Below are 26630 nucleotides of genomic sequence, written 5' to 3'. Positions count from 1 at the left end.
AGGGAGATAAGTGAAAGTTGTGTGATGCGCCCACAGTACTAGATGTTTTTTTTATTTTATAGTCATAAACCACCTGTTTTAGCATGGAACTAATATCGCTAGAATAGTTAGGTTGATCTATAAATAATATTCCAATATTCCCTGGGTGATTTTTAATATTTGCCTTTATTTAAATCCCACAAATCAAGCAACAATTAAGAAATAGGAGCTGAATCGGAAAAGAAGCGAACTAAGTAGCTAATATTGGAGTACAGATAACTCCCATTCTGATCCTAAAAAAACATTGAAGGAGAAGACCGGTTTGTGGTTTTCGCTAAGCTGTTAGAGTGACATGGACGACATTAAACCAGTGACAAAGTAACCAATATTTCATAAAATTAAGAAGGCTCCATAGATGATTTATCAACTTAATGGTATTTCCTCACTAGGTTGGAAGAAATATATTTTTTCCGTGTTGCTATAGGAAAATGAGAACAGTTTTAAGAAAATGCTAAATAAAAAAGTGTAAGCACACATTGAGAAAATAAAAAATTATTTGTCTGTTAAATTACTTACATTTCAACTTCATTTTTATAAATTACAATATTCTGTCGTTAATAGGTGGTTCTAAAACTAAAAGTAATTTAGACAACCTACATTTCAGTAAAAAAATGAATGAGTTAACTTTAAAATAAAAATACCAGTGTGTTGTAAATTGTAATTTCCGATTGGATAGTGAATATCTCAAAAACTATAACAGTTACGAAAAAAAAAAATATAAACATTCTTAAATGAATCGTATTCACCTTCGATTTTGATAAAACAGGGGACTTTTACACTCCATTCCCTCATGTTACGGAAGGGGTAGAGACTTTTAGTGGGGTGTTTCATATGTACGCTTAAAAATTCCTAAAGTCAAATGCTTGACCACCACCACCAGATCCTCTGCGACCCCTTCAGTATGTGGAAACTGAAAGGAGATAGAAGGGCAGAATTTCCAAAGATTAGGAGAAAACAGGAATATCCACTACGCATGTTTCCGAAAGGATAGATTATAGAAGAGCGATTGAACTAGCCAAGGACTGCTTCAAGCCTCTGTTGCCCTGATAATGAATGAAAGGGTTAGTACTCACATTGCTGCTTCGCTTTAATAGTGACACACCTCACATAAAAAAAAAGATTAGGGTTAATGTGTGACAGCCCTACTAGCTTTGGAATAGCCTGAGGGACGACCCTAGTAAGCCTAATCTACGGTATTTTCCATGGAATATGTTCAATTCAAAACCAAAACATTCGTATCTGTCAAATGTACTGCTATTAAAATAAAGCAGCGATATAATCTACCAATGCTGAAGTAAAAAAATCGTTAATTAATGATTTATTCTCACCCCTTCTTAATTTATATTGGTTCATAAATTACAGCTAAATATAAAAACATTTGTAAAATCATAGGGAGATGTTAACTTTTATTCTTAATGATCTTAGTCTCAATAAATTCATATTTCAATAACTTACAAACAAGGTTATATATTCTAGACAATTAATAGAATATGAAGGCATTGTAGGTGGAATGTAAACTTAACCTTCACTCGGTTAGAACCTTTCAGTTTGTTATCTCTAGTTGTATCTTGAAATGGATGAATTTAATACAGAAGATATTATAGAGCCAATTGGTTTGGGCTGCTCGCTTGAAAGATTTGTGGAATGGAAAGAAATCTTAGATCTTGTCACTTCATTAAAAGAATCTACAGAAGTCATAGCACAACCTGTAAATGGTCGTTCAAATGCAGAAAAGCCTTATGAAAGATTTAGGTATATTGTCGATCAATATAAAGAACAGCCTCATCTATTAGATACCTATTTACCCCAAATTTTGGATGAAATAATTTTCATTGTGAGGGGAAATAACTTTTGTGAAAGAAGTAAGAACTTAGCATTTCAGTATATGCGTTTAATCACAAATGTGAGGGGTACAAAAGTTATCCTGCAACATTTACCTCATTCTGTAAGTATTTATAAATACTTTTTATCTGACTAGTGATGGGTATGAGGATTTTTTCTTTGTATTGCCTTAGGCTCAAGATTTAGAACCTGTCTTAACAATGCTTGAAAATGAAGATGAAAAAGATAATAATAATTGGGAAACACGATACTGCTTAATTCTTTGGTTATCAATCATTGTGAAAATACCATTTCACATGTCGAGGCTTGATAGCAACGATGTGGGCAAAGATTCTACAGTTATTCAAAGGTACAAATATTTCTGAAGTTATTGACTTTTTCTAGTTCTACAATCAAGCACTTATTGATTCGGCAAATCAATAAATTCATAACAATAGGTATCTGCATCATTAGCTATGACCTATTTGAATTTACAGAGTTAATTCAGTTATATATTTCATCTGTGTTTGAATATCAATTTGATATGACTTAGTTTATCAGGATATGGATAAGAATAAATTGATTATTTATTTTTGCAACATTATTAATTTTTTTTTTAGACTATATAATATCTGCAAAAAGTATGCTATGGTTGTTGATCTGTGTAGAGATGCATGTGCATATTTAACCTCTCAATTCCTTACTCGCACAGACACCAAAGATTGTTTGCTTCCTGAGTATCTTCAGTGGGCTTGTGATGTAAGATTCATCTAGAATGTAGCAACCAAAATTTATAAAAGTTATTTAATTGATGCCTTATAATTTTAGTTGATTACTCAAGAAAATCTAAACTGGATGCGTTTTGGGCCTATGTTATCTATTGCAGCTATTTTAAAGTATGGAAAAAGAGAGGATTTACTCCCTTATGCACCGAAGTTATTGAAAACAATCATGACTATGAATTGGAAAAGTGAACCATATCGCTTATGCCGAAAACTTGCTATGAAAGTTATTCAGAGAATAGGTAAGTAAGAATGTATCCTAAATTTTTTTTAATGGCTTGTTAAATTATAGTAATATATATAAATCGCTATCTTTTATTCATTTTCTTATGGCTTAAAACTAATATTCATTCGTCATTAAATTTCATTGCTCCCAGCTATCATATTTTTATAAATCAATGTAAAAATCATTAATAAAAGAGAATTTCTCCATTTAAACTACTTTTATAAAAACAGGATTAAGTTCAGTTACCCTTGAAAATATGATGTATTAATAATTAAAGAGGTAGCATAAATGAAGGTGAAAACTAAACTAACTGGTCTAAACATTTGATTAAACATACAAATTTTCACTTTTTTTTTCCTGTGTACCCCTGTTATTAAATATTAAATACTTATCCTGTGTCATATTGGTTATTAAATTTAAAACTAACTTCCTAGTTACTCATCGCATTTTACACAATGGTTCATTTGAAGAACTTTGAACTTCATATTAGCTATAAAAAAATATTATTGTGTATTTAGTTTTATAGATGCAATTTATTTTATTTATAAGTATATATATATATGAACAGTTTACAGTAATTACTAATTGTAAATTTAGATATTATCTATAGAATTATTAATTATTTTTTCAATGAATATTATCATGAAATTTTATGGTCTTAGGGTTGACATTTTTAAAAGCTCGTGTCATTTCTTGGCGATACAAGAGGGGTATGAGAATCCTTCCAATTGATATTTCACAATGGCCAACTGGGGATCATTTAAAAACACCTGCTGTCAGTCTTAAGAATGAAGATGAAATGGAGGAAGATGAAGATCTAGAAGTTCCTGCCGAAATGGAAGATATTATTGAAGAATTGATGCAGGGTCTTAGAGATTCAGATATTACTGTCAGGTGGGTATATTTAAAGATCAATGGTTAGTTACGCTGTCATTAAATAATTTTATTTTAGTAACATTATGTATTATTATTATATTTTTTTACTTTTGTTCTCTTATATTAACATGGTTTAGGTCAACTCAATTATATGATTAGCTTTCTTTAGAAAACTTCAATAAATTGCAGTTTAAAAATGGTATCCTATAATATGATAGGATTGAAGGGATATAGCTTCTCATAATATTATCATTAAATATCTGTGTGATACCTGAAGGTCTCTCTTAATTGAGAGATTACCTGGTGGCTAAAAATTAACTTTTTAAGGGTTTAATTCAGTGAGACAGAAATAGTATAAAATAAAATATTTTTTGGCTAGTTGGTTGTTCTGTTATATATTATAGAGTATAAAATATTTCAGTCATCAGAGCCAAGTTTGTTTCCTAGATAAATTTAATCAATGTTAATGAGAAAAGTTAAATTGTTCAACAGCCCTCATTTTTAAAGAATGCCTATTGAGAATTGGGCCAATACTTATGTGGGATGGGTATTCGTACATGAGTAAAATTCTTTAATCAAGTGAAAGAACCAAAATTAGTGCTAAATGGTTTACCCCTGTAAGAACTCTCACATTAAATATATTTCTTTCTCTCTCTAATACGTTTGAAGTATAAGCAATATCATGGAAACATAATTATTCATATAAACAACATAATATGATCAAGAAAGTCTCTTAACACATGATCGATAAAGCTCTATAACTTATAGTGACTATTTTTAAGTAACAGTTTACCTAATACATAATTATCTTGCCCGACTAAAGATATCACTTCTGTTTTACTGTTAAGCTTCATCTCTGTAAAATTGTATTGATCCTAAATTGTACTCGCTGATACCTCATACATATAAGGCCTTACAGATATTTTAGATAGGCTATGAGTTTCTGGTGGGAACCTATGGACCTTACTTATATGTTAGTGGTAAACTGGTTTAGGGTAGGGCATTTGTGACAGATCTTTTGAAGGATCAGTCAGACACAACACAAGTTATCTGTATATAATATAGAAACTCTGTCCATCTCTCTAAACTTAGATTTACATCAGGCAGATTTACCCCATGCTTGAACAGATCTGGACTGTAGATGGATTAAAAAATGCAATCTGGCTAGAAATTTGCCCATTTGATCTAATAAGAAAAATAAGCCCACAGACTTAGCTCATCTAAAATATCCTTTTGTTATTGGATTGGTACAGAAAAGATCCTTGTTTTGTAATTCTTTCAGTTATTAAGAGTAGAGCATGGAAGTTGAATTAGAATTTCATCACTGCTATCGATATATTTATAACCAATAAAATTAAAATGGACTATACAACAATTGTATGGTTGCCAACCACAGCACTTGGGTGGTTATCTTAAGAATTAGGCTTGACCTGTGCCTAATTTGTGTGATATTTAAAAAAAAAAAAAGAGTAAAGTTTAGAGTTTTAAAACACAGAGTCCAGAATGTTCTGTAGGAACCAAAAACAATAGGGAATAATTAAAATAGTAAAAAATATTTTTCACTATTTTAAGCTCAAACGGTTTAAAAATATTCTTGGGACATCTCTGAATAGTTTGAGCCATCAAACTTATAAATTGGTTGACCTTTTTGCTCAAAAATGTGAAAATTACAATAATATTGATAAATACTGTACATCAATATTATTATAATTTTCACGACATTTATTGATAATGATACCCTAATAAGTTACTTACGGAAGTCAACAACGATTCATTACCAAGCACCAACTGAAAAAGGTGCTATTGTTTGACTTCTCATTTATGCTAATTTAAAACTAGTATCAAGATGCTGCCACCGCAATTAGCCCACCTTATTCCTTATCTTTAATTGTAGAAGATTATTTGGAAGATCTTTTTAGTTCCTCTTGCTGAACTAAATGCTACTCTATACTCTCTTACCAACGTTTTATCAATGACTGTTCAGTGATTTATAATTTGGAGTAGTCTTTAGAAACTAGTAATAACAACAATGTTTAAAAAACATTTTTACAGTTTTTTTTTCTCAACTTAAATATTACATCTCAAAATGGAAATTTTTAAGTGATTATATACCCTCAGGCATTTGAGAGAGAAAAAATAGGAAACTTAATAATTTCATCATTTTCTAGATTGAAGAAATTTATTATTGTTTTTTTGTTTTTTTTAGATGGTCAGCAGCCAAAGGAATAGGACGAATTATGGGAAGGATGACCAAACAGCTTGCTGACGATGTTGTTGTCTGTGTACTGGATCTGCTTAGCCCCCGGGAAAGTGATTGTGGTTGGCATGGAGGATGTCTCGCTTTAGCAGAACTCAGTAATATATTCTACTCTAACAATTTTTTATATTTTGATAGATTAATTTAACATGAGACAGTGTAATAAATGCATCAGCTTGGAAAGTTATTTGGATATGCCTTTAAAACTAGCTGGAATTATATTGAAAGTATTGAAAATGAAAGTATATATAGCATAATAATATGTATTGCATAAGACTCTGATTGTCACTTTTGTAGTTTTCCTTGATATCACTTTTGAATGCTTTTAAATATAACTTAAATGAAACCACAGAAATGAAAGATCATTTCTATTTATCAGAAAAATTTTGTAGTTGATGGAATGAAAAACTTGTGACATATTGGAAGAAATGTGTTATCCTTTATGGCGACTATGTTGAAAAATAAAATCACATTTTGGAACTTTAAAAGTGTACTGTGATGTACTTTTTTCCTGTTCTTGCTTCTCATATTTATTCATGTTTTAAAGTATGTGTGCATTATTTTTCAGTCCTCATACTGTAGATTATAAGAAAATAAAATATATATTTTGATTTGTTATATAAAATATATTTTTTATTTAAATTGGGTGAAATTAATTCCCTATATGTTAATTTGTTTCTCTATTTTCTAGTTGTTTCTATTTTTGATGTTTAACTCTCTTTGTAAATGTTAGGTAACAATTTGTCATTATCAAACAGAGAGGGATACAATCTTTATTATTATATCTATATCATCTAGTCTGAATTGTATATTTTATCAGAAGGTGACCAAATTAAACATTTTACGCTGTTTTCTTAAATTTAATCCATTAAATTGATAAAAAGTCCCTTGAATTTTACCGTTCACAGCCTTTAGATCCATGAATTATTTCATATCTCTCGCTCTACTCCAAGTAAGTTCGGAGAACCTCTTTAGCTGGCCACCTCTGAACTGTTCCTAACCTTTTAATCCAAGATGTAGCTATTTTAAAAAGGAATTATTACTAGAAATATAGAATAACACCTTTATTATGTACTTAATACATATCTACAATTTTTTATTGTGCATTTGAAAACTTAGAAAAAGATAATTTATGTACAATACAAAAATTAATGTTGATAAAGACTAAAGAAGTCTGTTATTTTTTTTTTATGTTTTTCAGCATTTATAGATTATAGATTAGATAATGAAAATCTCTCGATTTTTTATTACCACTTTCTTTTCTTTGTCATTTTTTATCTTTGCTAGGTTTAAAACTGAAAGATGATTAACTGGATTTCTAATGCTCTTGTAATTTTGATGCTGTTAATTGAATCTTTTCACCTTTTTTTCACAGGTAAGCGAGGTCTCCTTTTACCTTCAAGACTTCAAGAAGTTATTCCACTGGTAAAAAAAGCTCTTCTGTATGATGAACCATTGGGCCATACTTCTGTTGGGAGCCATATTAGGGATGCAGCCTGTTATCTTGCTTGGACATTTGCAAGAGCTTATGATAGCCACGTTTTTGCTCCATATGTGCCTGATATTGCCACTGCCCTTGTTGTCCTTACATGTTTTGATCGAGAGGTTCATTTCACTTTTTTTTGTTTACATTAAATTCATATTGAATAATATTTTAATAAATTCACCCATTTGATTTGTATTGTAGGTTAACATACGTAGGGCTGCTTCAGCTGCATTTCAGGAGCATATTGGTCGGCAGGGTACCTTTCCCCATGGTATTGACATACTCACAGCCGCTGACTATTTTACTGTTGGAGTTAGAAGCAATTCCTATTTAAACATAAGGTAAATTATATCTGTTAATTTAGTCTTTTGAGAGAGATAATTAAAATATAGTTTAATTTTTGTTTAAACTTTTATTGCAATAGTTCTATTCTACCTCACTAAAGTCATAAAAATGATTGAGGGCATTGCATGTTTTTTATGTGATTAAAATCTGATTAGAAAATAAAATGAAAATATTTTTTGTCATTGTGAAATGTAACTAACAAATGATTTCTTCCCTTGCTATACCTCACTTGTGATTCATTCAGAAAATCAAGACTCAATTAGTGTGTGTATCCCCCCTACTGTCAAAAGTATTTTTCTACTTCTAGTTTTTCTCCAATGAAGGCCTACAAACATTCATAAACATTAAATTATACATAACTATTGTATTTTATTTGGGTTAGCTTCCTTATCTTTTATCTTCATTATCTTTTAAAGTTTACTACTGTCAACTATCTACCTCATCTATATATGCACTTCTAAAAATGAATGTTTCTTTGTTTGTTGTATATGCATTACAATACGTCTACCATGCATTACCATATGCCTATACCATACGTCTGATTGCAATGAAACTTAGTGTATCCATGTTGTCTAAGGTTCCTGACTGAGGATTACCATCTTACAGTTGGTAGTGCATGATTTGTTTAACCAAATCAGTGTATTTCATATAGTTAAGCAGTTTTCAGTTTACATGCATGACTGTTTAATGAATGTATAGTTATATTGTCCCAACTCTGTATTATATTAATATTTATTGTTATTAAAAAAGCAGATTATTTATTGGGAATGCATGAACTATTCTATAAATAGTTATAGTTTTGCTGATATAAATTTTGGTCCTTTCAATCTTAAATTAGTTAATGGGAAAAAAGAAAATGCCTCAAATTTAAGAATAGGACATCAAGAATGTACTGTACGGGCAGAAAAGCAAAATAGCCAGATTCACCTTTATCAGTTGGACCATTAGTATCAAATGACACTGATCAATTAAAACTGTTTTTTGGTAAACATAACCAAGTACAATCCATGTTTTCCAATGATATTATTCAGTGTTACAATTATCGTGCATAAGAATTACATGCCAATAATCATAGTAACTGGACAAATTTATTATCATATTGGATCACACAGGCCATAAATTTCTTCATATTTGTTTCAAGAGAAAATATCTGTTGAATGTCATAGGTTCAATATAGTGACTATACAAGAAATTGTTGCTGCATTAAGAACTTTATTTGATTAACTCAACAAATTAATTTGATTGTTCTGATCTGCCCTTGAACAAATGCCACCTGATGACTACAAAGTTGTAGTTAGAGCAAACAAAACACCTGTTAGCTAACTCGAAAGACAGTACAACATACTAACCATTGATGAAGTGGCATTTGTTGTATTTGGCAAAGAATTGATTTCATACGATATAATTCTTCATCCCCAAAATTATGATGTTCATCTTATTTCATAAACTCATCACTTATACAAGGGGTTACAATCTCCAATTTTATTTTGGTAAAGAGAAGAGGGATCTTTTTATTCATTGGTTGTTATCTGTATGTTATTGAAGCTTCTCTGTTTCTCCTAGTGAATTTGTAATATTACACAAACCAAACATATTATTGCATTAAATTGAAGACTATGCAAACAAAGTTGTAGAAAACATCGGCTACATTATATCTATTTTTAAAATGTTAGATATAAATTATTATTAATTATAGTTATTAATTAAATTAGTGCTAGATTAATGCCTAAGTATGAATAAAAGATAGAGTAAAATATACATCATCGCTTAAGTTGTGGTACCTCGTAACTCCAAATAATATCAGTAAGATTCTTAAAAAAAAAAAATAGTCATAAATAAAGCATCATTCTAGAGATGTACCAGGTGTTGAGAACCGGTGTGGACAAACACACCTGCCATAATCTTGAGAAAAAACATTTTACAAATTTTAGCTTTACTGCTTAAGACCACTTTTGAAGGTGAATCCTTGCCTTTCTACTGTCGAAGGACATATTTTAAAAATGGATTGTTTTATTACTTAAAAATTAGGTTTATCCTCAATTCTCATTATGTGAGATAGTGTCCACTGTGATTCTCAACCATCATTTTATAGAACACATAAATAATTTTTTCCGACTTAGAGAATTCTTTTGAGATATCCTAGAATGAATTTTATTTTTTATATTACAAACATTTTTTTCGGGTTTATGAGATATTACAGCTTAAGTAATGATATATAGAAATTAGAAAAGTTACTGGTAATTAAAATTACAATTGTTTGTTTTTGATAATATATTACTATATTTATTTTCAGTGTTTATATAGCACAATTTAAGGAATATACTACTTCCCTCATTGATCATTTGGTTGATCGAAAAATTGAACATTGGGATATTGCCATAAGGGATCTTTCGGCAAAAGTACTTTATTTTAAATTTTTTTAAAAGAATTGTATACCACTTATTCATTTACTTTCAAACTTAGTGCCCATTCTTTGGTTATGTATTCCAGGCTTTACACAACATGACTGTACACGCTCCTCAGTACATGCTTGAAATTGCATTGCCTACTTTGCTGCAGAAAACAAATTCTATAGATGCAAATGTGAGGCATGGTTCAATTATTTCGATTGGAGAAATTGTTTATGCTCTTTCTCTGATTGATGAACTGTGTTTAGGTATGTTGCATTATATATATTTACTTATACTAAACAGGTTTTGAGATCAAAGAAATTGATGATATTATTATACTGAGAGTTCAGACCAAAAAATGGGTCTGATTTGAAAAAAAGTTTTGGATTGTTCCGTGTTAGAGCAATGTTATAAAGACAAACATAAATCTCAGACCTCGTTTCAACTAATGTCATTAATTTGAGTACTTCAGAATATTGTTAAAATAGTATGAAATAAAATGTTAAAGAAAAAAGTTTAGAAAATAAAAGAAAGGAAAATTTAAATTAGCATTTAATAAACAAAGAATAAATCTAAATTTGAAGTGAGATAATTAGATAAAAAGTAAAATCTATAGGTAAAATAAAATAAATTTAAAACTTATGCATAATTTAAAACAAAATGAATAAATTTGGTAAATCATGATATCAAAAAATAATAAACAAAAGACTGTAATAATTAAATTATCTTAAATGATAAATCTATATAAAATAAAAATAAATTATTTCATTTTTATCGATAAAAATTGTCTTTATCATTAATACAAGTTATATCAACCTATGTACTGGTCACGTGATGTTACATTTCTTCTGATATACAAATGTTTATATTATGAATACACTAAACCCATTTACTCTCATTTCAAACAATTTGACAAGAAAATAAACAAATATACTTGCTAACATTTTTCCAAAATAATAAATAAACTATTACTAGTTTTCCTATAAAAAAAAAAAAAAATGGTTCATACATTCAGTTTGAAAGTATTCTCAATATAAACTGTAAATGTGTACTTTTACCATCTTAGATTGTTCACAATAAAATTTTAGAAGTCATTGAACTCGTTATATTTTACAAATATTTTCTTAGTTTCTGCCACTGTTTCCTGTTAAAAAAAAAAAAAAAAAACAGTTTTTCTCCTGGACTTTATACCAGATACCACAGTACATATTTTTAAAAGTAGGTATTGAATTTCCATACTTTAAAATGTTACTTTATCTTTTTCATTTTGATTTATATTTAGCAATTAACTCTCAAATTTGTTATAAATTTAAAATAGAACTACAGAAATCTGTGTTTTTAATACATTAGTCCCAACTAAAAAATTAAAAAATAAAACCACTCTGTTCAGAATCCTCATAACCTCCACATTACAATTGCCTCCTCAGTCATATATTATTTGCATTATCTGTATTATAGAACCAATGTATAAGATTAATTTTAATGTTCTAAAGAATGGACATAATGCTTTCATCTTCCAAGATTTTAATTGGTTCCTTCAATATATTTTGATCATTTTATTGAGACAAGCCACAGTTCCTATCCTAATTTACTAAATAATTTTACTATTTTCTTTCCTTTATTTGTGTATTTCTAAAATATTAATGCTGATGATGAATTTTAATTTTCTTTTGAAGGGAAAGAATTGGTATGTGCCATGAATGAAATTGTTAAAAATGTAAAGAAAAAACACATGTTTAAAGGGATTAGTGGTGAGCTAATGAAAATAGCCTGTTGTCAGCTGATTGACAAATGTTCTTTGGCTAAGTTACCAGTTAATGATGATCAAGTTATCAGTGAGTACAAATATATATTTTACCAATTTAATGCACAATGGTCTATTTAATAAGAAATTTATTGAATTGGAAGATTAGCTTATTAAATGCATAACCCCCCTAGTTATTAATTGAAAATTGCTTAGATAATTTTTTTCTTTATTTCAACTTTTATCAACTATTAGATTCATAGTGAATACTATTTCAAATTTCTTATAAACTCCTTCAGGATTTTAATAAAAACTTAATTAAAATTATTTATTGTCTTCAAAACTAAAATCTTATACAAGTTTTTAGATTCTTAATTAATTTTATATAACTTCAGCAGATTAACGTATAGTTTTACTTTCCTATTGCATAGGGAAAAATTGTAATCGGGTCAAATTTTCAGTTTGTCATTCCATAACCTCCTGTATAAAAAAAGAAGACATTTTTGGCCAGTAGTGTTATTTTTTTAGGCCATTTTTGTTGCTTTTACTTTTTGATGGTGTATGTATCTTCTTCAATATCTGTTTACCAAATCGGGCACCCTGTATGTTGTAATAACAGAAAATTTTGCTCTCTATAGAATGTACCACAAAGACTAATTTAACAATTTTGATCAAACGCTTAAACTCTTCTTGAAGCCCACTGAATTTTCAAATATAAAATCTAAAAATATAAACCCAAGAAAAAAATATAATTTCATTTGTATATACCTAAAAAAGTATGAATTATGTGTTTATATTAATAATAATAAGAAAGGTTTTGTGAACCCAAATGTGTGATGCTGATACTACCAATTGTTCTCTGTATACATCCATCCAGTGATGCTCCCCAAACTCAAATTTACTACTTCAGTCTTAACCCAATTCTCCCATCTGTATTTCAGTCTATCTCTCAGAGGTTTACCCATCTGTTTATTGTTTAGGCACTCAAACACATTCTGTATTCATTTTGCCAGTATTTGCCCCAGAGACTGGAAAATGAATATTTTTGATTTACAAGTCAATACATTGGAAGTTAGTTGGGAAAATGTTTTCTTTTAAATTTATGTATACCCAAAGGTTACTTTAAAATATACTCTTGAAAACTATTACACTTCAAAGGCATATCACTTTAGAACAAAGCACAATAATGATCATAATGCTATGTGTGCGATCATGTATACGTGTTTACTCAAGTTTCTTGATATCTGATTGAATAAATAAGGGCCAATCTCCCAGAAAGCATCTACAGGGTATAACTACTTCCTTTGTATATCATAATAAAATAAAATGCCCCAATGAACTAGCAAACTTAATTTACTTTAATAATTCGATTAAATAACTGAAAATTTAACTTTTAAATGCTAAAATGTCATTCATTCATCTAGTCCGGACCCAACCTTTCCAAGTTCGTTATTCTCTATAAAACCCTTTGAATCGTTATAAATTGGAGACTTACAGTACTATCTAATTAACTATTCAAGATCAAGAAATTAACCCCATTTTCAAGTTACAATAAGTAGATGCTGAAGAAACTTGTGTGTCACTAAGTTCATCTCATTACTTTTCTTTAATATTTGTGGGTTTCATTTTTGCTTGCTCAGTCATCTTTCATAGCTACTGGTTATACTGAAAAGGTTTTAATTATTATAAATTTAGAATGGTCTGAGTTCTTGAATTGTTTATTTATATACAGTTTGTTGAAAAATATTAAAGCTATCCTTGAGAAAAACATATTTTCCATTCATTTGCCCACTTATTATTCCTTTTGTGTGAGGAAATCACCAAGAATGCTATAAAAACTACACATCATTATCTTTGTTTTAAATAATTAAATATCCTTTTACAGACATGAAACTTTTATGGAATACCAAAAAAAATCAACCATTTTGAATCAGTATGGAGAACTGGAAAAATTATTGAAATTAACTGTAAAAATATATTTTCTTGCTCTAGTCTTATTTAAAATTTTCAAATATTGTATACCAATGACGAATTCCAAGTATATATAAACATATAGCTTCCTCACAATTTCTATTGAATATATTATTACCGATATTTTAATATCTCATGGTCGCTGTTTTGTCATCTAAGAATAAAATAAAAACAGGACAAGCCGTTTTGAAATAATGTTGGCTGGTGTCTTGAGAAATGCATTTGGTCGCAAGTCAGTGAAAGTAGCTAGTGGAATTTGTTAAAATTGATTTTAGTTCCACTTTTACATTATTCTTCAACTTTAGCCTTATGTCAAGTCCGTTTTCCAAAATGCGTAAGCGAAAGTAGTGAAAGAAATTTATTTTTGACCATTTTACACTGTTCCCCAATAGCCTAAGTGAGATTGGGAAAACGTAGTCATTTTTTAACCTGACTTCTCCTATTAGATAATTATCTAATAAATGGGAAAAATTAATTATCGTTTTTCGATCCCAAGGTGAAAAGTGGTGGGGGAATGCTGTAGTATTAAACGACGTAATCAGTCTTTGGTTACGAAGTGTTTTATACAGGTATTGATTTATCGAAAGATCGAATCATCCTCGCGATTTTTGAGTTTATAAACAAATGAAAAGAAACCACTTCCCCTTCTCTTGCGAACCAAGCAAGAATTATCTTGTCTTTTTAAACGAAATTTTTGGCGCTTTAAAACTAACCTTTCATATATTTCTTAGTAATTGAGTAGTCCAGCAAATTCTCATGAATAAGTAGAACTTAAAAAAATCGTTCTCCTTGTTTATTAGACTTTTTCAATCCATTTTACAAGAACTGCATTTACAATTGTTTTTCATATTCGCGATTTCCGTGGAAAGTCATCGAGTAATTTTTTATTGATAGGCACATGCAAAAGTTATGCCTATGAAACAAGTTCAGGAGATATTTTTAATTAAATAACCTTTTTTTGTGGATTTAGACGAAAGATTTTTGACCAATTTCAATCGTTCAAAGCTCATTTTTTTAAAAAAACTACTACTTAATATTTTTCACGATTCTATAGATTATGCTCATTTTGTTTTACTGTTCTCAAGAAACAAAAATTACTCTACTATCCACCATTCCCTGTTTTGTTTTTTCTGATATACCAAGGATACCACAAGGCTGATGTTTTTATTTAATTTGGCATTGAAGTCACAGGTCACTCTGGGATGACTGTTGGCTTTGGACACAATTATCCGCCATTTTATTGGTTGATTAGGGGTTTTAAAAGCCTGTATCTTTGTCATCGTTATACGCTATAAAAAATTATCAATCCAAAAAATTTTGTTGTAATTGTTAGCTGTTTCTGTTATGTATATGGATGTAAATCTTTATAAATTATAATAACTCTGTAAAAATCTTTATTCCAATCTACCATATCAGTTTACCTGTATCAACAATTGATAAGTGCATTTAATAAGTAAACTTAGTACTGAATAATAAATAATCATTATTAATTTAGGAATGATTAATGAGGTAATAAGTATTATATATACCAGATTTGAAAATGGTCAGGGTAAAAATCTGAGGCTTTATTCGAGCAACTTTTGCTAGATACCCTGTATATGTGTATTGACTGTCATCATAATTGACATGGTTTAGTTATGTCATTTCCTTGTTAGAAATATTTGATTTATTTTATTCAGAAAACTTCAAATATATTTATTTTCACATATACTCCAAAGAAAATATTTCAATGTTCTGATTGCAATTGCATGTAATACATTCGTATGACAATGTCTTCAATGTGTGTGTCAGATGTTAAATTTAGACTTAGTCAAGATTAAAAAAATTGCCATCAGTTGTGTTTGTTTTTAAGTGAGGCACTATCAGTACTTGAAGATAACAGGTTCAATTTATATTAATTAAAGATAAAACTTGGTATATGGGATTTTTTTCACTCTGTCAGTTTTGCTGTAAACCATCAAATCATGTGTAGCTGTATAAAGGATTGCTGTTGTTGCGTATTATGTGGCCCTTGTGTTTGTATCATTCTGATTTTGATTGCCGTTGCTGCAGTGACATTAATGATTTTGATATTTACTAAAATTATCGTTATTTGATTTTCACTTTTTGGAATATTGATATTCAACAATATTATGTTGTCTATTACTGTTAGTCATTTTTACTGGAATACTTTTAATTTATGAATTTATTGCTTTTATTTCCTCTTGCTCTTCCATTTTTATTCAAAATTATCAGGTATGTATTAGCTTAGTTATTATTAAATTTGTTATTTAATTAAATAAATTTCCTCAATATAATAATCTTAATTGGTTTTTAGATGATTGGCAAGAACTGCTCGACGAATGCCTCTGCCACGAGGTAGGCAGCATACGAAATCACGCTGCAGTTGCTCTTCCTTCTCTCTGCTCACAGTACTACATGGTTGGCTGCCAAGTTAACAGTGATAAAACCAATGCAATTATTCAGAATTATATTGAGAAATTAAAAGCTAATGATGAAACTACCAGACTGGGCCATGCTTTAGCTTTAGGTGGTTATTATTACTTATGTTTAAATAGATACATTTAAGCATTATCTTTTCTATTCTGTGATGAGAATAAATGATTTAATTAACTTTTAATCACTAAACATGAACTATCTTTATCATTTTGTTTACGTTCTAATTATTATGTATATGTCTATATTTATATAAACATACACGTATGTTTTGTATAAATAAAGATTTTATAAAACCTCATATTCCTTTATCAATGAAAAAAGGAATAAATCCAAAAAAAAACAGTCGAATTCAAAACGGTGCATAAATTTGTCCTGCATGTTGCATGTTATTGATATTATACAATGTACTAAAAACTACAAATTAAAAACTGATACAACATTTAGAAAATACAGGAATACAAAGTGGTGTATAAAAAGAATTATTTTTCTCCTGATGACTGAGGTACAGCAAATCTATAAGAAGAAAAACCTTCTTGAATCTAATGTCATTTTTCTAATTGTTTACACTCAAAATTTTCTATTGATTTTCAAATTATGCCTTATTGTAGAGATTGATAAATTTTGATGTTGACTGTAGTTGCATTGTGTTGTGCAGCCACAGATTGATTCTTATCGTGGTATTCAGCCATAGGAAAGTTTATCAATTCAGATAGAGCAAATTTTTTTAAATATTTTAGTTTGCTTTAAATCAATATTGTTTCTTATTAGTGAAATTACCATTATATTTTAAAAACACAACAGTTATTGCAGGTATGCTTAAACTTATTTTACCAGGATGATACCTATTCAACAAATTCCTAGGCCATGTATGAATTTATTATATTTTATGTCTTACTGTTTTAGTATCTTGGTCCATAATCTACTAATCATGTAAGGAATGATTTTTTTTTTTTTTAATGATTAATTTTGTTTTTCAGGTTCTTTACCTACTGATGTGCTGAAAGGATATGTTGATATTGTAATTGATAGTTTGATAGAATGTGCTGCTTATACTGATTCAACTGAAAAATGGGTTCAAAGCAGAAGGCAAGCTATTCTGTCTTTAAATTCTATCTGCTGCAAAGTCGGAACTGGCAATCCAGGTACTGTCAATTTAATTTAATTTGAGTACTCCCAATTTAATCATTACCTGATTAAACTGAGTAAAAAAGTTTTTTTTTTTGTTTTTTTCTATGGTTCTTTAAAACTGAAGGATTTAATCTTTGAATGCTAACTTAGGTGAATAAATATATATGATTATTATTATTATGTGAATAATAAAAATCTTCAAAATACATTTAATAATTTTTGAGAACCATTGTATTTTTTGTATGACAGAGTACTTATAAGATAATATTTCATTTTTTTAAATTTATATTTATTTTATATCAATCAATTACAGCATGGCATAGAAGAGATTAATTATCATTGCCTGTTTAAATGTTAAACTAAAAAAAAAAAATTATTTACTATTTAACTGCATATATTTAATGAAACTGAACTTCACATTTCTGTAACCACTGACTTATTGATCATTCTATCTCAATAACAATAATGAAGTTGAAATTATTAAGATTGGTTCCTCTTTTATTTTAGAATGATTGTTATAGAATTATAGTGCAATAAGGCTGAGTTTAAATATAATTATTTCTAAAAGATAAAAAAAAAATAAATAAATAAAATAAAATACTCTTTTGAAAGTTAATTTAATTCTCTACAAAGAAAACAAACATCCTCTAAATCAGACCTGTATTAGTAAAGATGGAAACGTGTTTTATCTTCATCTTAATATTTGAATGAAATAATATAAACTATCCACTTATTAATGTATGATCAGTGTACCACAAAAACGAAAATGCCTATGAAGCTGAAATTATTAATGGTCATTCTCCTTATGTTATTTATGTACAATTAAACTGGGTTTAAAAACAAATGTACTCTTAAGTGGTTTAAAAGAATTATTTGTAAAATTAAGAGATATAGAGTGATTAAAATCATATTTAGATAGGATTCCCCGCTATTTAAATTTATAATAAAATTTCTATTGTAGCCTTACACTACATCAATGCTCTATTTTTAGATCAAAAGACTTCCTGTCAAAAAAACTTGTTAAAAATACTCTCATGCATGGCAGAAGGATTACTTGATTACACCAGGGATGATACAGGTGATACCGGAGCTTGGGTTAGAGAGTCTGCTATGACTGGAATTCAGGTATAAATGGTTTTACATTAATTTAATAATCAATCTTAAAACATTTTAGATCATGAAGTCATCCTCTACTGATGAAAACAATAAAAATTGGGTAGTTTTGATTAATTAGGAAAGCTCTATTATACCACCGGCACTGCTTATAGTGAGATTAATTTCCTTATCACTCTCCTCTTTGTATTGCTGGGTTGTCAGAGACAATGATTCTAAACTAATTTCTAGTTACTTTGTGAGAATTATGATACAGAATTTCAATTTAAATAAAACTATTGTTAATTACTCAGTACTTTAATATGTACTTACATTAACTTTTAAAAAGGAAACTTTGTAAATATACATCTTCTTTCCTGAAATGTTTTAACATCTAACTGATTATTCACTGTTTTAAACAGTTGTTTATGTGTAAAAGTATATTTTAAGAACAAAATTTCAACTTGAATATTTTATGAAAGTTACTTGAAACTGAATGGAATAATATATTTTTTTTATTTCTGTAATGTTAGTCATTAATGCAACTTGGAGCAAAAGAAGCACCTGAATTGCTAACTGAAAACGTTGTTGAACGTGCTATAACCAGAATCACGCAGCAAGCTGTTGAAAGAATTGATAGAACAAGAGGTATTGCTGGAAATGTGTTTTCTACACTATTACATAGGTAATCATTATTATTTTGCCTTATTTGAGAATATGCATATATCAGTTGCATTTAGTTTTTGATGTTGATTACTTTAAAACGTGTTATCAATAGGTTAAAGGAAAAAACAGTTAATTGAGTACAAAAGTAGCACTTATAACGTTTAGTATCTGTTTGACAATATCTTGAATGAATACCCAAATGTTTTCCCAACTGTGCATGACTAAAGTATCTGGATTTTTATTTTAGTTTTGTACTCTACTTGATTGTTAATGTGGATGATTTTACTTAACATAATAATTTTACTTATCTATGTTCTATTAATGCTATATAAAGATTGTCAATACTGGATGAAAGATGTCTACTTACTCATGAAATAGAATTTAAAATATTTGGTATAGTTGTTCACACATCATATAACTTTCACTTACTTCTCTATTTTGAATTTAAATTATTTTCATGTACTAATTAGTAATAGTTAATAGTGATTAATATCTTAACTACCATAGGGATACAAAAACATTTATTTATAAATACAATTTATATTTATTTTTGTCACTCTTTATTACCTTCTTTGGCTTTATTTATTATTGGATATTGATTTTTCTCAAATCTTTGACTTTTCAAGGATATATTGTAAATCTATATTATTAATCTTCTGGTAAAACTTCTCAGAAATTTTGTTTCCTTTTGTCTCCTTAGATAACTAAAAAAATTCTTTCTTAAGTTATATTTATTCATTTTGTATCACATTTAACAATAAGAGAATGTTAAATATTTGAAATAAACAAATAAAATACAGTTGCTAAACTCTGTTGGAAAAAAAAATTATCTCTAAATTTAGGAAAAGTACTGAAAAATTGAATTCACAATAAAACTTCAACCAATCAGCTCAAAAAATAAACTCTACAAAAGTTTTTTGACTTTCTATAGAAAAAAAAATCTAGATGATTCTTAATGGGTTTTGCATTTGACAAACTCAAATAATATAATATAATATTTTATGTTATATTTGAATTCATTCTTCTTAAATTATTTTTTCTGTTAACTGGCATACTATTACAGATAATCTTCATTTTTCCTTTTTTTTCTATTTTGCAGCGATCCTCAGATTCCAAATATTCCAATGCGAGAAGATTTGGTTATGATTTTTCCAGAGGAAGCTTGTAAAAATGAAATTAATTGGCTATCCGGTCTAGAAACGTTCCCTAGGTTCACACAAATGCTATCACTTGAGAGTTACACTAAACCCATTCTAACAGGGTTGATTGTTTCTGTAGGAGGAATTACTGAAAGTTTGGTCAGTATATTATTCTCTCTATGTTCTTTATTTTATTGGATAGAAGGCCAGCCTTTTGTTTTTGAGCTTCCAAAACTACCACAATGTTAGTTTTAAGCGACTAAATTAAAATTAATAAATAACCTATGCAATTTTTATTTTTTTGATTCTGAAATTTGTTGATCAATTTAAAACCTACATATTTATATTCCAGATTGACTAATTTCTAAGTGTAGAACTTATTGACATTGGCCTTCATGAAATTAATTTCATTTTTTTAATTCTTTACATCCAAACTTTTCTTATGGTTTTCAAATAACTCCTAACTGAGAGTGAGAAATATTATACTGGTTGTTCTGTAAAAATATATTTTACAGTATTATAACCTTTAATTATTTACATCACAGATAACTTATGAAAAATGTATTTTATTCATATAATCTACTATTGAAATTTAGGTTTAATGGTGTATGGTGCTAATTAAAGGACATATATAACTCGGATAATTTTTTTTTGTTTCCTAAGAAATTTTCTTTAGAAAAAAATTTCAATAATCTTTAGAAACCTTGTTTTGCTTTATCATATTTTTTTCTTTAATTTCTTCATTTCCAAGAAAATCTTGTATTCTTTTCAATTTTGTTTATTTAAAAAAAAAAAAATTAGATCTAAGGAGATTAGTATATTTACAATGGTTCTCATGTGGTTAAAGTGACTCATCATTAATCAGAAAACTCTCCATTTTATCTCCATTATACTTCAAAACCTTTAAAGTTTGAAGTTGTTTTCGTAATTTTAATGGTTTCTTTCTTGGAAACATGTTTAAAAATGTTGCCTCTATATCTTATTTTGATAAATATTGACATCAATCAAACAAGAACAATTTTTATGTGGGGAAAAAAAATAAGATGTTATATAAACCAGTTGATTAATTTTTTGATAAAAATTACTTTATTTTAAATCATATTCCATTGATGAAAATTAATTACAAACAGATAATAATAGCTTCTTTTTTTTATTTAATTCAAATTTTCTTGTCTCATCACAACATGATCTTTGCTTGGTTTGTAACTCAAGGCTGCTTACTGGTGTGATGGATCCAAAAAAGAAAAAGATTTAATGGCTCTCTTTCAGTAAAGCACAGTTTTAATATTCATTAAAAATGAAACTAAATGAAAATTGAAGTTCCAATGATCATTATCTATCTTACAGTCTTCATGTGTGCAAAACATCTTCTAGGATTGAGATCAAAATGGTTCACCTTGAAGAAAGAGATTTTTTATGATTTACTGATTCTAGTGAAAAAGAACTACTTAATCAATATTATGGGCAAGGATGTTTTCATACAGCCCGACTACTGCTGAAATCAGATCTGACACCAATTAGAGGATTTTCATATCATTAGACATTTGCCATTGTCAGCTCTTACTCTGTCAGGTGCTATCATAGGCGGCTCCAGCAATTATCAGGCTCAGAGCAGACAATCCTCCTCTATTCCGTAACTAGAATGTTTACATAAAAATACTCGTTATTTCAGTAAAATTATAATTAGACGTGCAAGTCAACAAAACGAAATGTAATAAGATAATTGATATATTAGTAAATGTCCGATAAAACAACGGTCATTGGACTTCGTGAAAGGAATGCAGGATTTGCTGTGCATATTGAATCAGTTTGATATCTGACTAACATTTGTTAGATCTTATGAAAACATGGAGATGAGTTACTTCTCTGCTCTGAAATGCAACCATTTTTGCCATGATCAATAAATTTTCTAGTTTTAATTTTAATAAAAATTGGATGACTTAATGAAAATAAATTAACATGTTTTTTATTTGTTAGCTAGTAAAATGTTAGTTAATAATAGGTTCAACAAAAATTGGATTCCTATGGGCGCAATGATTAAATTCTGAAATTGAATTATGCTCTTGCCTACAGGTTACAGCCTCCAGCAACTGTTTATTTGATTATCTCAGGGGTCAGAATTCTAATGAACTTCATAGAATCTGTGATACAATAGCTTTTATCTATGATACAAATTTACAAAATGATAGGATAACATTGCCAATGCTAAGCTTCCTAGACAAACTTCTTGGATCAGGTATTTTATTATTGTTTTTATTTTTATTTTAAAGTTAGACAATTCCTAATTCCACCATCTTGAACTAGATCCAGTTTTCTTCAAAAGCAAGGGAAACTTCCTTTATGATGAAAAATCACAAGGATATGTTTAATTTAATTAAAATGTATTTCCATTTTATTGTTATATTTATGTTTAGATAGTGATTACTTATAATTTTACAGGCACAATAAATCAAGTATTGAAAGATCCTAATTCAAAATTCGCTTTACAAATCTTCAACTTGACCAGGTCAGCCTTGACTGGAACTCTTGATAAGTTTAAACTGTTGAGATCTGTGGATGTCTATTGTCAATTAATACAGGTATGGGTTTATTTGTACAAGTATTATCTGATATTCAGTTTGCCTCTACATGAAACATGTTTTTATAATAGAGGCATTTATTTAAAGTTAAATATTATGTTTCACTTCTCTCCAGGGAAGCAAATCCATTGTAAAATGTTTAAAGTTCATTTAAAAACACAAACAAAAGAAGAAGTTAGAAATTTTGAGGAAACTATACTAACCTATGTACTTGGCAGATTTTTTTTTTGTTTGTTCTGATTAAACTGTGAAATTTTGTATTTTTAAATCTGTTTTGGTTTCATGCTGTGGAAAGAAGAATTGCAAATTAAAAGAAAATATCAATATCAAAATTCATGCCTATCATTTCAATTAACCACCCTTTTTTAGAGGGTTGCCACTAACCATTGCCTATTAATTAAAACAATAATGATTCAGATTTTGAAATTCAAATCCGAATTATTTAATTAAGTTGTAATATTATTTAGTCTTATGATTGAATTTGCTTATATAAAATGAATTTTCGGTTTTTATTTTATCTTATTACATCATTAATTGAATATTTTTCTTTTAATTATTAGGCAAGTATTTGAAAAATGTAGGATTTTATTTATTCTTTTTTTTTTTCAAGTGTAAATTGTCTTATCTTAACCATCACTAAGCAAATGATGCCCTGTCCTGCATCTTTTAAGGATTAATAATGTATTAGCTGTGATTATTTTAAGTTATAATATGCTGACTGACAGAATTAATTATATTATTCAGTTAATTTTACTTCAACAGCTCTTAAAGAAGTCATGCATAATAATACAACTATAAATTAGATTGTGACAGGGGAACAACGACAAGTCAAATTCTGTACTTTTTATTTCATTCTATACAATAGAATAACCTACCTCTGTATCTTCCATAGTATTGCATATCAGTTCCTTTCTAATCACTAAGGACTCTCTTCACTTTATGTTCAGATAAATGAATAGAATTTAATTGAAAGCATTCATTGAATCCTAATCAATGCATTTCATTACTCCAATTTGAAAAAAATGAACTCAGATTGTTTTCTCCTGCACCTATAATTTATATTTACTGTTGAACACCCATCATATTCTTGGATCCACTATGGATGGATACATTTAAAATACTTTATTTATAGCATTAATGTTGCATATAATTAAAATTTGCAGGTTGATGGTTCCGTGTGCAAGAAGGCGCTCGGACGGCTCATGATCTTGCTTTGCCACAGGTTTGGTTGGTTGAGGAAAGCAACAGCAACAAAGTTATATGAATCCCTTATGTTATACCCAGACATCCCAGGACTATCCGAAGAGTCTTTGGACTCTATCCTTTCATTACTTTCGGAAGCTGAATGGACAACTGTAGATATTTCTCGCCCTGTTAGGAATAAAATTGCAGAATTGTTAGGGATCAAACCCCCTGTCCCCCTCCCAGCTGTCTAGGATTATTTAATTGCTATAGGATCATGTAATAAGTAATTGTATATTTTATTTTCAACAAGAATAAAATAAAATAATCTAATATTTTTTTATATATTTTAAAAACAGTTTTATTCCAGTGTTAGACACTATTCACATGAATTGAAGTTATGCAGTGATATTTTAATGTTTGAACTTGGTTTTGAGAACAAGCTAATAGCTGCTGTGATATTTTATTGAAGCAAAAATATTATTTTAATTTTTTTTTCTACTATGATTAAATAATTACTCAATGAGTTGATTTAGACCTATATAAATCACGATTCTTAAATAAAATTAAATGTATTATTTTTTATTATTTGAAATTAAACTTGTCCAACACTGGTCTTTTAACTAATGCTTTAAAGTCTAAGTATATCAAAACAGTTCTTCTTATTTTAAGGCTTAGCTAGGCTATGAATAACTACATAAAAAGTATTAAATAACAGATTCTAGTGTAGAAAGTGATTTTAGCCTAATATAATTTTATATCATAAAAATGATCATGCAGATATTTCATCTTATTACTGCATTATTGTCCCACTAGAAATTATGGAAGTTTTATGTTGACACCTGCTTGTTTAAATAACTAAGGCCTTTATCTTGTGGTAATAACATTGTTATTTATAATGACATTATTAACATGAAATTAATAATGCTTTCTAACATAGTTAATAATATAACATAAATCATCTAAATTATTATAGTATGAATTGATAGATTATATCCACTTTTCTACACAAGTGATCATAAATAACCTCAGCTGTGTTGGGTAGTTTTGGCTGGTCATAATTCTTACTTCATGAGCCTGGAAATGATTTTTTTTTTTTTTTTGTTTGAAATACATATCTTTTCAGAATGCTTCTTCACAAATTTTTATTTGCAATAAATTCTTGTCAAAAATCTTAACATTAAAAAAAATAAATTTTATTTAAATTTAAATATCAATGGAGAGCTCCCAATATTTCCTATCTGAAAAATGACCTGATTATATATTTTCCTGTTTATCCTATCAGCACAATATGAATTAAAATGAAACATTATTACTAATTATAATATGAAAATTGTACAGAATGCTTAGAATAGAATAAGAAGCATTCTATTATTTAAAAAAAAAATGTTAGAATTGGAAATATTATTTTGTTTGTCTTTTTAAAGTTATTTAATTTGCAGACTCGTATTGGCAGTCACTGTCAATATTTTAAAGATTTGTTAAATAATGCAAGTAATAAATGAATTTTAGTGCCTGGTTCCTATATTGTCTCTTATAAGTTATAATTCAACTTATATGTAGTGGTGTGCACTACTTATACTGGTGTATAACCAACCATGTATGCAATGTGAAAAGTTATGTAATAAATTCTTCTACTAGATCTCTATATCTTAAATGAAAATTAAAGTAATTCTGAAGAATTATGTTAAGGTTGAGTTAGTTTGAGCCATACAATTGTAAATCAACTATGTCTGAACAGAGTATGCAAAAGATTTTTTTTTTAAAAAAAGAGGATGTATTATGGTGATACATTTATGAGGCTTCCAAGACAACATTTTTTTGTTGTTAAATTTTTATTTTGTTATATATCGGTTTGTTCCTTTATCACTTCTCAATCTTCAATGAAATCACTGAACTTATTCATGTTAATTAAAAATTGAAAAGTTACTACCATGCAACATTTTGAGATGTACATGTCCTGCGACAGTTCAGTACTTTCAAAAATTATTTTACTAAAATGATAGAATTATCTTGAAAATATTAGTTTTAAAATTTGAATGTTATTCACATGATTTGTGTTTATTTAGTAAGTAAATTGCTCTGCTTAAAATTAAAAACAAAAAAAATTTAAATTAAGGCAGGCCAAGCATACTTATCACCTGAAGCTGTGCAGCCAAGAAGTTCTATTACATACTATATTTAAATTTTTTTTTTTGTTTTGTGACATTTTTAATATTATGTCAACAAAAGTGTTATTAATATATCAAACAAAGGTGTTGTAAATATATTAAGTATTAAAACAGTATTTATTTTATTTCTACTTACAAGATTCAAGAAAATTCCAACCTTGCTTTATATATGTTTTCTAAGCCTTTGAAAAAATATAAAAGTTTTTCCATAAAATGATTCTTAGTTTCTACAATAAGGTGTTATTTTCTGTATATGTCCATGGCACATTACTTATATTATTTGTTGAAATAGTCTCA

The 26630-nt window shown here is 28.2% G+C and overlaps 1 protein-coding gene across 1 annotated transcript; it reads left to right on the top strand.

Moving 5' to 3' along the window:
• Window positions 1-1557: 1557 nt before the first annotated feature.
• On the top strand, window positions 1558-26449 carry TBCD (tubulin folding cofactor D). The gene is made up of 19 exons (XM_014421832.2): window positions 1558-1984; window positions 2055-2230; window positions 2481-2619; window positions 2689-2884; window positions 3531-3762; window positions 5951-6099; window positions 7377-7606; window positions 7689-7828; window positions 10126-10231; window positions 10323-10488; window positions 11899-12057; window positions 16255-16467; window positions 17354-17518; window positions 18496-18629; window positions 19130-19281; window positions 20362-20560; window positions 22475-22637; window positions 22841-22980; window positions 24144-26449. Exons 1-19 carry the CDS (start codon window positions 1613-1615, stop codon window positions 24414-24416), a joined length of 3504 nt encoding a protein of 1167 aa, XP_014277318.1. The 5' UTR covers window positions 1558-1612; the 3' UTR covers window positions 24417-26449.
• The last annotated feature ends 181 nt before the right edge of the window (window positions 26450-26630 follow it).

Source organism: Halyomorpha halys, unplaced genomic scaffold, assembly GCF_000696795.3.
Source record: "Halyomorpha halys isolate HHAL.00 unplaced genomic scaffold, Hhal_1.1 Scaffold343.1, whole genome shotgun sequence".
In the NCBI taxonomy this organism is placed as follows: Eukaryota; Metazoa; Arthropoda; class Insecta; order Hemiptera; family Pentatomidae; genus Halyomorpha; species Halyomorpha halys.
The sequence above is the reverse complement of the archived record's forward strand: the minus strand, read 5'-3'. Positions and strand labels throughout refer to the sequence as shown.